The 12,504-nt window shown below is 34.5% G+C and overlaps 1 protein-coding gene across 1 annotated transcript in view; it reads left to right on the forward strand.

Moving 5' to 3' along the window:
* The window catches only part of LOC123562450 (caskin-2-like), a 65,190-nt gene that overhangs the window by 26,043 nt on the left and 26,643 nt on the right, over positions 1-12,504 (forward strand). Inside the window, 1 exon segment of the mRNA XM_053537530.1 lies at positions 6,073-6,158. Within this exon segment, the coding sequence (XP_053393505.1) occupies positions 6,073-6,158 (86 nt within the window).

Below are 12,504 nucleotides of genomic sequence, written 5' to 3' on the forward strand. Positions count from 1 at the left end.
TGTCTTTGCAGTCTAGAGAAAAGCTTTGCACACACACACAGAGGGTTTTTTCTAGCTGATTTGGGAACATAGCCTTTACCCCCAAAATTGGGAATTTTGACATGTAAATGTTCCAAATTGGGAAATATTTAGTCCCATAGGATATAGTAAGGATGTGTTTAAGCACTTTCTCATACACTTGTTTCACATTGTACAACCTCTTTAACATACTTCCGTTACAAAATTGTCCATAATTTGGTCAATGTTTGTGCAATTTTGATGAAAATTTTTTCAGAATGTAAATTGGGAATTTTTGCACCATTTTGGGGAAAATACATACTTTTTGGCATTGGGAATATAGCCGAATAACGGCTATAAAAACAGCTGAAATAAAACCCCAACATGCAATAACATTTTATCAAAAAAAAATTTCGACGTCAACATTTCAAGGCTGACCATTTACAATTCAGCCCTGAAAAAAGATATTCTGCAAGTGAAAAAAAAATGTTTTGAGTCCCCTGAGCACAGAAGATTGTTTTCAAAATGGAAAAAAATACGGAACTGTATTTTTCAAACTGCATTACTGAATGTAATATCAACTGTTAGTGGGAGTTTTCATGTTAAATTCTATTTGCTCATGAGCATAATTGTATTATCATTGTCAGAATTATTTATTCATGATTCATTACATGAGCATTCTGTAATATCACTGTTTTCATGATGTTTGTCTATTTTGTCATGAAATTTCTGAGATAATATAACAGATTCAAGATTAGTCATTCTGGGGGAAAAAAACGTAGAAAGTCAAAAACATTCTGCAAAATTAAAGGCACATTCCCTCATGTTTCCTTGTAAATTGGCTTATCTAGAACTTCTACTGGTTGCTATCAGGACATTACGCTGGGAGACAGAATGTCTGAAAGGAGCAGTCATTGTGTCAGGAAAGTGTCCAATGTTTGCTCCCTAGGGTGGGATAAATGGAAAACCCTAATGTGTTTTATGTGAAGTTTTGGGCTGTGGGCAATTTGTGATTCATTTGTGCAGTGGATGGTCTATATCAATAAAGAGAAAGATTTTTGCCTTTTATAAGCTCGCAATTCTATTTCATGTCTTTCATGCAAAAGATTCGAGACCATATTTCGTATTGTAGAGCAATTTCCAAGATGGAAAAATGTGCACATAAAATATGTTATTGATAGAATGATTGACTGGAAAAACTGGAAGAAATAAATGTATGACTCAGGAATTGTGCAGATATTAAGTTTAGAAAAAAATTAACTTTTGCTTTCTCCTTTGGCCAGGGTTTTGGCATTTTTATGATAATTTTACATGTCACTTTCCCCAGATTATGGTTCTTAGTTCTTTGAAATGCCCATCTTCGAAACATGCATGAAATGCATGGAAATAATGTTTTATTATTTTGATCTGTACATTGTAAGCATAGGTCTTTTCTCCCTTGGATTTTATAGAGGAAAACTAATATTAAAGAAAGAAGAAAAAATAGAAGTGTTGCTATTATGACTAGCTGTTTCAATGCATGGCTTTGTTTATTTCTGAGTATATTTTTACAGAAGTGCATTGTCTTTCCTTAGCGTGAGCTGTTGATAAGGTCACGCAAAGTGAGCCAATATAGTATTGCAGAGAAAATATATTAATTTTTGTCTATAAATGCGTTAGAAGCAGTATATATTGAATATGGTTTCAGAATTTCAGAGTACCATCTCAGTATTATAGATCATTCCAGTTAGACAGTCACAGGTAGAGATCTGGCAGCTAGGGTTCGATGCCAGACCTCATGCATGACAACAGCACTATTTTTTCGCAAGAAAGCAGATTTAATATTTCTACTTCAAACTTACATAAACCAGTAAAAATGTAGATAATTATGCTTCTCAGGTTTTATTGTAAAGCAATTCAGTAGCATATAGGATATGATAGTTTGATTAGAAGTTATGATTAGAATGTCATTGGCACTAATTGGCTTAGATATAATGAGGAAAACACATACCCCTCTCTGCAGCTGTCCCCCTGCATATAACCTTTGCCCCTTTACATCTTGACATCTTGCCTGATAGGTCCTGCAGCTGTCATGTAAACACATTCCAAAGTGGTAATGTTTAGTCCTTCCTTTGAACATCTCTTGTACAGATACCCTGAGTAGTAGCAGTCCTACTGCCATGCTAGGTTAACCTTTAGCCTGCTAACGGCAAGTGATTTTGCCTTTGCAGGCTGATCATGGTCTGCACTGTTCACTATTTAGTCTGTAAATTTTCAGTAAACACCCTTTCGAATAATACATGAAAGATAGACTAGTCCATTTTAGAAATTGAGCAGGGTAAGGGTTAAGTCTCCGCTTGTTAAGGTCAGTAAGGAAAGGAAGAAACAGTTTACAGGAGGGAAGTTTGATTCTACAATAGGTGAATGTGCTGTGTAAGGAACTAGAGGGTCATTCATCCACCTTCTCATTCTTGTTTAGAAGTTTAAATTATCACAAAAATGGACTAACGAATTTCAAACAGAACATTATTTAGGCGTTAGTTCTTCCATATCACTATTTAACAGCTGTCAAGAAAACACAGGACTTGCTCTGCTATGCTGAAAGCTAAAATTTGCCTGCTTAAACATATTAAAAGATTATTTTAGTCTTCAGTACTTTTCCTATTTTTCATTTTCCTCAGTTATGAATGATGTGTCGGTACATTTTCAATACAATTATTTCCCTATTTTTCAAGTGTAACTTTTTAACAGATTATTTATTATTTCGACAAGCTGGCAGACCTTGGAGGCATTACCAAAGACCTGGATGCTGTTATATTTGTCAGATTATCCCCGCCAGAGTTTGGCATGGACTTATCTGATTGTTTTAGAATAAAACTACTGCCAGATTTTAACGAGTATCATTAACTGGAATTAATCATTAGTTGTGGAGGTGCTATATTGTGCCAGAACTATCAGTATATCAACTGTGTCTAATCTTTTCTCTTTCAAATTTATTATGTTGGAAGTGTTTTCAAACTGATAAGTTTTGCAGTTTTGAGATTCTTGTAAACTATTTTTGGACCATGTATATTTACTTCTGATTCTATATTACACAGCCACTTAATTTGCTATTTGTATCCAAAATCATGTTGAAAAAGAAGACCATTGGTAGATAAGTTAAGAGAAAGATTATCTCCCTTTAAGGATTTATTTTGTACCATTAAATGTATCATTATTATGTTTATGGGGGCAAGGGACAGTAAATTTGAAAACTCCACAACTCTGCGCTGATACCAGTGCGAAAAAAATCATAAAAAATCCAATTTCGACAAATTCAAGGCAATTTTTGAGCGAATGTCTCGCATAGACATTGCACTTCATTATGTGACATTTTCAGTCTGCCGATTATGTTGCTTCTGTGATAAAAACGAGTAAAACGCAGGTTTCAGGACACTAAATTTTTAGACAAAAATGGCCCAAAATGCACTCCTTTCGCGACCTGTACCGTATTATCTGCAAATGACTGACCTAAAACACATGCATATTTTTAAAGCATGTGGCCAGACAAAAATAATGGTGGGAAGAAAAGTATCACATAACCGTTTACTTTTTCCGCAAATTTGAGCTGAAGCTGGATGGATGGAGGACTGTTTCCAATTCGTCTGACTTCCGTTACCTCAGGTAAAGTTTTAGACCCGGCCGTCTACATGGAGCTAGGAAAATCGATACATGCACATATTTATTTTACACAATAATCACTCGTATGCAGGAATCCTTAGTTCTATAAACATCATAAATAACCAGTTGAATATATATGCCTGTAAAGTACATATGTCTATTTTATTTAAAAAACGTACCCGGGCCAAATGCGAAACTGGCCCCTGCCACTTAAATATAGAAATGAAAACAACCTTACTTGCAAGGGAGATCATTCATATTGTATGAACAATTGATATGCAAGGCTGATGGCTCATGAATTTTAGCTTGAATATTAATATAGAGACTTTAATTACGAAATAAGTAAATTGAAAGTTATATTTTTGGTTTTCTTTTTTATGCCCCCAGCATCTACTGATGAGGGAGGCATATAGTGATTGTCCTGTCTGTCCGTCCGTGCGTTTGTTCGTCCATCCGTACGAGGTTAACCAAATGGGACAGTTTCGTCTAGCATCAATCCCCTTACTAGAATGACTTGATACTAATGCAGATGTAACCTGTGACCATTCCTCATCTTCAGACATCACCTGACCTCAGTTTGCCCTTGACCTTGACCTCATTTTGGACTTAGGTTGCTTTATATGGGCCATCTCTTGGTTAACCAAATGGGACCATTTTGTCTAGCATCAATACCCCTTACCAGAATGAATTGATACTAATACAGATGTAAACTGTGACCATTCCTCATCTTCAAACATCACCTGACCTCAGTTTGACCTTGACCTTGACCTCGTTTTGGACTTAGTTGCAAAATCTATCGACAAGGATACCACTGGGGGCATCAAGCGTTTATTGAACGCAGCTCCTTGTTTCACTTACTCCAAAACAAGGCTGATATGTTTATACAGTCGACCATCGTTAACTCAAACTTGATGGGACCTGCAAAATTTGATCAAGCGATTGAACAAAATTTAATATATAGGGATTTTTCCGGGACCTGACAACAAGTTCCAGAGAAGGGTTGTGTATGAATTATCCAAGTTCAAGTTAACGAAGTTTGACAGGTCATCCATGTGTTAGATGCATTCACTGCCCAGAACTAAGAAATAAAATTAAACACAAAAGATATACCATCACTAAAAGTACTTTTAAAGTGTCTTTGACCTATTATCAGAATCTGAACAAGTTAGAAAGTTCTAGGTCACCAGGACTGTTAGATAGATATTAATCAAAAAAAAAGAAAAAAAGGCAGAAACATCATAAGATAATAGGTCACACATGATGATTAATGGTGTACCAGTATCACTCCACTTTTCATTCACCCTATATACAGTTTCATCCATCTGAAAAAATAACAATATCAGATTTTGGTAGTGTACTTGATAAACAGTAGTTTTACTTTCATGATCGACCAAAGAGAAAAAATAGCGATTTCACAGATTCCAATTTTTTTTTTCCTGATAGTATGTTTTTCTCAGTGATGATCTATATACCAGGTTTTTCTGATGTGTGCTAAATATAAACACTAGTGAATACTACTCTATATATCTTTCACCATGTATATTATTGTGCCATCAAAAACGTTTTCAGAATCTGTGTTGATACGCTTGGCGGAATTTCCGATATCATTTTCTCTCTTTTTCTAAAAAACTTATTTTTGTGACATTTTCAACATTATTTGAGTGTATTAATTAATTAATTGGTGTTTTACAATAATTGTTGTTGTGGTTGTTGTTTCTTTTGAGGAATATGTTGTTGTTATTTGTTTGAGTTTTTATGGCGTTGGTTTCCTGTGTGTGAGTGAGGTTGAGAGTGTTTATTCTTGAAGTGATGTTTAAAGTCCTGGATTATATTTTAATGGATTAACTATGTGATTAAAGTAATCTTAATGTCGGCCAAAAAATCAGGTAAGTTTCAGAAGTTGCATGATGCATGTTGATTATGTTTTTATCTGTTTGGAATATGTATAATCTAGGACAGAAAAGTTTTGTGAATTGAGAAAAATAACGCGCTGTAAATTATAAGTTTAGTTATTGTGACTTGTACACATGTTATTGATAACAAGACTGAACTTGCATGTGTTTAGAGACTTTAAAACTGTTGAGCAAATCAGAAATTAAAGATAAATGTTAAACTTTATTTTACATGACTATATTTCAGTAGTAGACTTTATTACAAAGTACAAAGTATTTGTAGATGTCTCAAATCATTCGTCCTCCACCACTGATTCATGTGGAGAAGTTGGCAGTTACTTGCGGAGAACAGGTTTGTACTGGTACAGTATCCAGGAACACTGGTTAGGTTAACTGCCCGCCGTTACATAACTGAAATACTGTTGAAAAACGGCGTTAAACCCAAAACAAACACAAACAAACAATCTAGTAGGTGTATATTTCATTACCAATGGAAGTGGAAGTGAAATATCATTTCATTAATTGTATTGATTATTATTTTCAGATGAGTGTTCGAAGGTGACAGTGCTGCCCCCACCCCCTCCACCATCATACCAGAATGTTGTCAACAGTTCACCAGTCCACCATCAGGTACATTATTATTTTAAATGTTTTTCAGGATAATATGCATTAATATTACATTTTGGACTATATTCACACTCAAAATGGAGGTTTTCCTGCCCTGTAGGGAAGATGGTATGTTTTAGACAAGTTTAGCTTATTAAGCTATAAAACATACATATATACTGTGACTTCAGACATGTTTGGACTGCTGTATGTATCAGCTCACAGACATAAGGCATTGGCTAGTGGTCCCAATAGAATTTAAGCAGATACTTTGGGTTCAAGTTTCAGACTGCCTTAGGAGTGTTTTAAGTAAGATAAAAGCTTTCAAGTCTTTATCTCAATGAAATAAACTACTTTGCAAGAACCTTAGGCTAGTGTTTACATCTGCTGCTAACAAAGTTTGTCCAAGCCAGGCCATTTTAGTCAAATTTAGGATTGTCACAATGACGTAAAGTAAAAAAAAAACTGGAAATATTTGAGGGGTTACTGTTGAATCCTTCCTCAAGGGAACCTGTAGGCCAATTAAGGGGAAATGGGACAGTTGCCTATATGTATATAGGCACAAAATTTCCTACGGGCAGAATTTCTTTAAACTTTGTGTACTGACTGAGAATCAAGTTTAAAACGGAAATATGTATTAAAAAGCATAGGTACCCAAGAGTGATCTTGAGTTATCTGCCCTTGAATGTCAGAAAATACTAAAAAATTCAATTTTCATGGGCAGATAATTCAAGATCAAAGCAAGAGAACTGTGTATTTTAAATTTTATTTCTGTTTCAGACTTCATTTGCAGTCAGTACACAAATTTAAAGGAATTCGGACCATGGGAAAGACCAGAACTTTGCGGTATCATTTTGTCATGTTCATAGTTAAAGACACTTGCAACAGTCTCCATAATGACATGGGGCAAAAATTTTCTTACAGAAGGAATTTCTTCTTTAAACTTTTTTTACTGACAGAGAATCAAATCAAAAACAAAAATATGAAATGAAACAAACCATAGGAACCCAGCATTGGCCATGAATTATCTGCCCTTGAAAGTCGGAAAATACTGAAAAAATCTACTTTCAAGGGCAGATAACTCAAGATCAAGCCTGGGTACCTATGATTTTTGATACTCATTTCATTTGATACACATTTGATACACATATAGGCAACTGTGGCATTTCCCCTTAAGTCCTCTTCTTTAGATCTTAAAAACCCATAATTCACAGTCTCAAACCTGGGTCCTGTCAAAAGTCATTGGATCATAGGCTGCTTGTTTTGTTTCATTTGCAAAATGTCAGCATCTTTTATGTTGACAGTGACTATAAATATTTTGTTGGTGGTACCATTCAATACATAAGTACATATTTCGTTACCTCAGCACTGAGGTGATTTTCAGCTTATATAGAGTAGACCTGTAATTTTCCGTCTTCTTTTGTGTCTATTCGCGGAATTCTATCATCAGAGAGTGCCTATTTAAATCGTCAGTGTTCCTATTGATCAGGCAGTTGATAAAAGTAAAAGCTAGTGTTTATATTCTGTGCGGTAACTTGATTAGCAGATTATCAGGCGATTGTCATTTTTTGGCTCCAAGTGCCTCTATTATTGACTAGGAAATTACTTTAGTGGAGACGGAATTGTCTCTGTCTTTTAGAATATGCAGGATCATTGTAACCTCATTTCCGTTAATTTTCTTTCCTTTGGATTGAATTTAGCTTCTTTTGGGTTATTTACTGCCCATGATTTTTGATGGCTAAGATTGTAAAATTTTGAATTATGAGTTACGTCTAAAATGCAGTGAGTCAGAAAGAGGTATCGGTTCTCTGAGATGTTCTAATTCTGTAATCGGAATGGCATACAGACATTTTAAGCTCTTGAGAATGCAGTATTGCAAGATCGTTTCATAGGAAAGTTTTTCTGAAGGAATGTGTCATTGAAAGGGCATAGATGTATCGGTTGCTGCAGTTTTATTGTATTGAAGAAACCATGACAGATATTGTTGCAGTTATTGTAATATGTAACCTGGACATCTTTGTCGGTGCTAAATGCATATTGATTATTTCCCTTTTTATGATGGTACAAGAAGCATTCACATAGAGGTGAGGGGGTCTGAAGTGCTTTTGTCATAGCCTGTTATATTCCTTAAACATATAAGGTGGCGTATACAGAATTCAATGAAAGCCAAAATAGACGAAGAATCATTCTGTATTGAAGACAGAGTATATATTGTTTACCATTGGAATCACATCTGTTAGAACACTATCTAATCTGGGTTGTCTACAACTTCATGAATATTCATGTACATAAATAGTAAGTGATTGATCTATTAGGATCAAAGGATTTTTGGGAATGTTTATCTGCCTTAATATTGAATAATGAGAGAGTTCTATATAATCTGAAAATATTACTGGTACCTCCCCTATCAGCTAAGTCAATTGGAGTAGATTAATTGAGATACAGTGTTCTATAAGAAATTTGCATTGAATGGAGGGGCTGTCTACTCTAATGCACCACTTATTTTTACTTTTGTTTTGTTGGGTTTTAAATCACACCATCTAAGTTCATAATGGATGAGTCCGCCCGCTCAATAACGCTAGCGCAGATCTACGGTTCACGGGGCCATTAGTTTAATCCCAGAGGCGTATGTTCTCTGTGACGATTTGATAAAAGTCATTGTGTCTGAAATCATCTGTCCTCCACTTCTGATTCTTGTGGGGAAGTTAGTAGTTATTTGTGGAGAACAGGTTTGTACTGGTACAGAATCCAGGAACACTAGTTAGGTTAACTGCATGCTGTTACATAACTGAAATACTGTTGAAAAATGGGGCTAAACCCAAAAACTAAAAAAAAAATTACTGGAAATGGCTTAAGAAATGTAATTACACAGTTATACTCTAACTTATCATAGCAAAACACAGAAGGCTTGTACAGCAAAAGTGTATCTGTACCACCTAATATAAATATTTGCTGACGTTGACTATAATCAGAAGAGATTTTGCAATGATTCCATCATGATGTAGAAAATAATCAAAACTGATTTCATAGAACATAAGGTCCTTGGCTTATAACAGTTTTGGGTTAACCTAGAATCTGGAGACCACCTGATATATTACAGTTTGATAAATCTTGGCATCTACTTCAGAAAAACAGGGCAAGAAGTCATCGCTGACCTATTTTTGTTTTTCTGAGGCAATTAAGAATTTTGATTTTGTTGTTTTATTGGGATAATTAGTATATATTTTGCTGCCAGATTTTGTTGAAAGATGAGATACAAGCTGGGGGGATGTTTTTAGAAATAATGTGTGATATTTTGTGCTAACAGGTAGGCTGAAGAATAGTTATGAAAGGTGTGATTGGCATGTGGCAGAAGAGCATTGTGTGAAATGATTTTATTTTGCAGCTTTGCTACTTACAGCTGAGCAGTTTGTGAGTCAGTGTCACAGAATTGTACAGTCTCTGTGACAGAGTTGTCTTTCTTGTCTCACTTTCATCTCAGTAGTACGGCCTTGCCAGGTAACAACTTTAGAAAATCTGACAGTTCCACTTCAAAAAGCAGAATGATTATGTCAAGGAAAATCAGAACAAACATAATAACATTATGTTATTTTTAGCATTGATTAGTAGAACTCTTAAAGAAAATATATGAAAATTTGATGTTTCTTTGAAACAATGGTTGGTAATACTGAAGCAACACCTTACTGACATTTTGCAGCATCCAAGATTCTTGACTGTAGATGTTAATGGAGGTGATTGCTCCTGAAAAACCTGACTTCATTGAAAACATAGAAATCTAAAATAGAAGATTTGTCTCTATTTACACCCTATAATGCCAGAGAAAGTACAGTTTTTTTTGCTGACAGTTGCATTTAGATTCCTTACCTAGTGTCATGGGTATTGAAATGGTGTAAATAATGGCCAATATAGGAGCGTAAATGCTTTAAAGATCTGTTTTAATGGGAAGATGGAACACTTGGACTTCCAGAGGCAGGAGATAAAATTATTCTTTCTACAGATTTTCTAGAAATGTCATTTTGTTGTAAATCTTGCTGATTGACCTTTGCTTCTTGTGAAATTAATGCAAACATGACTTGGAGAAAATGCTATCTCTTGAAAATGAGACTCAAGTTTATTAATTATGGTTACTTGTGCATTAAATGTTACCGATATTTTTTCAAGTCCCATAATGTCAATGCATTTATAGATGCTGCCATATACTTTTCTGTAGAAAGAATATACTTATGTGGCTTCTGTCTTATCATGATCAAATCAGTACCTTGTTATATAATGGCTTTTTAAGCCACTTGGCCACAAAAAACCATTGCACAGCCACTTTAATAATAGAGTGCTGTAAATATCTATTGGAATATTAACAAATATGCTTGGAATATTCCTGCAAGTGTCAATAAGTATCCACTCTAAGTGTGCCAGATATATTCTTTATTGCTGTAAATGCCAGTTTTTGTAATAAATCAAGCACAGCATGGAATGTATGGGGTTCTTGAGTAGTACTACCTACCTGTGGAATATGTTCTTGCATAAACAACCATAGATTATTATACCACCTGTTTACACTGAAGATTACAGTTGATGCTAAAAATATGGTCCAAGAAAAAAGATACAAAAAACATGGATGATCTTACACAAATCAAAAGTGTCTGCAGTGAAGTAGCCATAGAGTTCATTCTGAATTTCTGCCAGTAAATCTTCCTGCAGATGAGCCTGTGCTAGTAATAAATCGCTAGTAATTATTTACATTGACTCACAGGAAAATGTCATTATACAAAATACACATCTTATAGAAATAGCCGAGGTCACTGTTTGTTTGAAACATCGGAGTTTCATCTTTGAAGCCATATTTGCACTCCAGCTCTTCTAGAATATTATTATTTCAGTAGTTGATGTCAATTCTGTATTTGCAGTATCGTAATATTGTGTTTACATTTCTCTCGTTGTTACGTTCTCAAACATTGCAAGATCACAACTAGTGTCATGATCATGAAAATTATTGTTTAATACTTCTTTTTTTTATGAGCAGATTTTATATCCAAATATTCCATATTGATTGTTTCTATGGTAACCAATATAACAGACCTAATTTTCCACAAAAATAGATTGAAATCTTGCAAGAGGCTCAAGGGTACAGTAAATTTTGGAATTTATTTAGTCTTGTAAGAGTGACATACAATGATGGGATCTAACCTCCTGTACAGACTCTTTTGGGTATGATGATACTGCGATTTACTTCAGAATTTTATTTTTTGACCGAGGCAACTAAGGTATTTTAAGGAGCATTAAATGTATGAGAAGTAGCATTGTACAACAATGTTTCAGCCAGATAATACCAGTAAAGTCTTAGATTTATTTTGAGATTATGTTTGTATTGTTTCGGAAGAAGAAGAAATAGAAATATTGACCCCATTTTCAAATGATTGGACCAACTTAGCTGTGTTCAACCTCTTGTATGTACAGACATTGCAGGAGTTTTAGGAATATTTGATCAGAAATGCTCCTGCTACTAGTGCACAAGAGTCTGATGTAAATGTTTATTCAAATGCATTGATTCTTAGTAAAGAAAGCAAGACTAATTTGTTACAATTGCCAGTGTCTGATGCCGATATATTTTCATTTCCCCAGAGGATTTACAATAACACAGAAAAAATATTACACAAGATATTACAGGAATAAGTCTAGACATTTTACAAAAATGACCATTTGTATGATACATTGATCAACAAATTTTTCTATTGGTCGCCATTTTGTTGGCAGTCCTGATGGTAACCTTAATTTAAAACTGGTATTAGGCTCTTCCATCAAATATGATATGACATCGAGCAATGAGATGACTGACAGGGCCGCCATTCCAATATAAATCCTTCATCTTGTGAAGCAGACCATGTGCAGACAATAAATACTGAAGCAATTTCGGCTGAAGATTAAATAGATGTAAAAATAAGAAAATATCTTGAATAAATATAATCATATTTATTGTTGCTGAAAAGTTTGATTAAAATGGTAATATTTTAAAACTGAAAGATTCAGAAGGAATAAATCTATAAAACATATGCAATAGAAGGAAGACATAACTTTTGTAAAATATCTTTAATGGACTGGTCCATCATTCAATTTCGGCAGTACAACGTCTTATTCAAAGGGGTGTTCAGTGAAAATTTACTGTCTGCACTAGTCGCCAAGGCAAAACTACTTGCCGTCAGCAGGCTAAAGGTTAAGTCTTGCTCAGTTTAAAATAATTTCAGGACCTTGTACTTTAATTGGTATATTAGAAATAGATAATTATTCCACTCAAATTATTTATTGTAAATTACAACAAGGCAGTCTGAAAGACAGCTATATCCCCCGCCATTGTTATGAATAGTGAAAGGGTTTA

The sequence above is a fragment of the Mercenaria mercenaria genome, chromosome 2 (assembly GCF_021730395.1).
Source record: "Mercenaria mercenaria strain notata chromosome 2, MADL_Memer_1, whole genome shotgun sequence".
Lineage (NCBI taxonomy): Eukaryota > Metazoa > Mollusca > Bivalvia > Venerida > Veneridae > Mercenaria > Mercenaria mercenaria.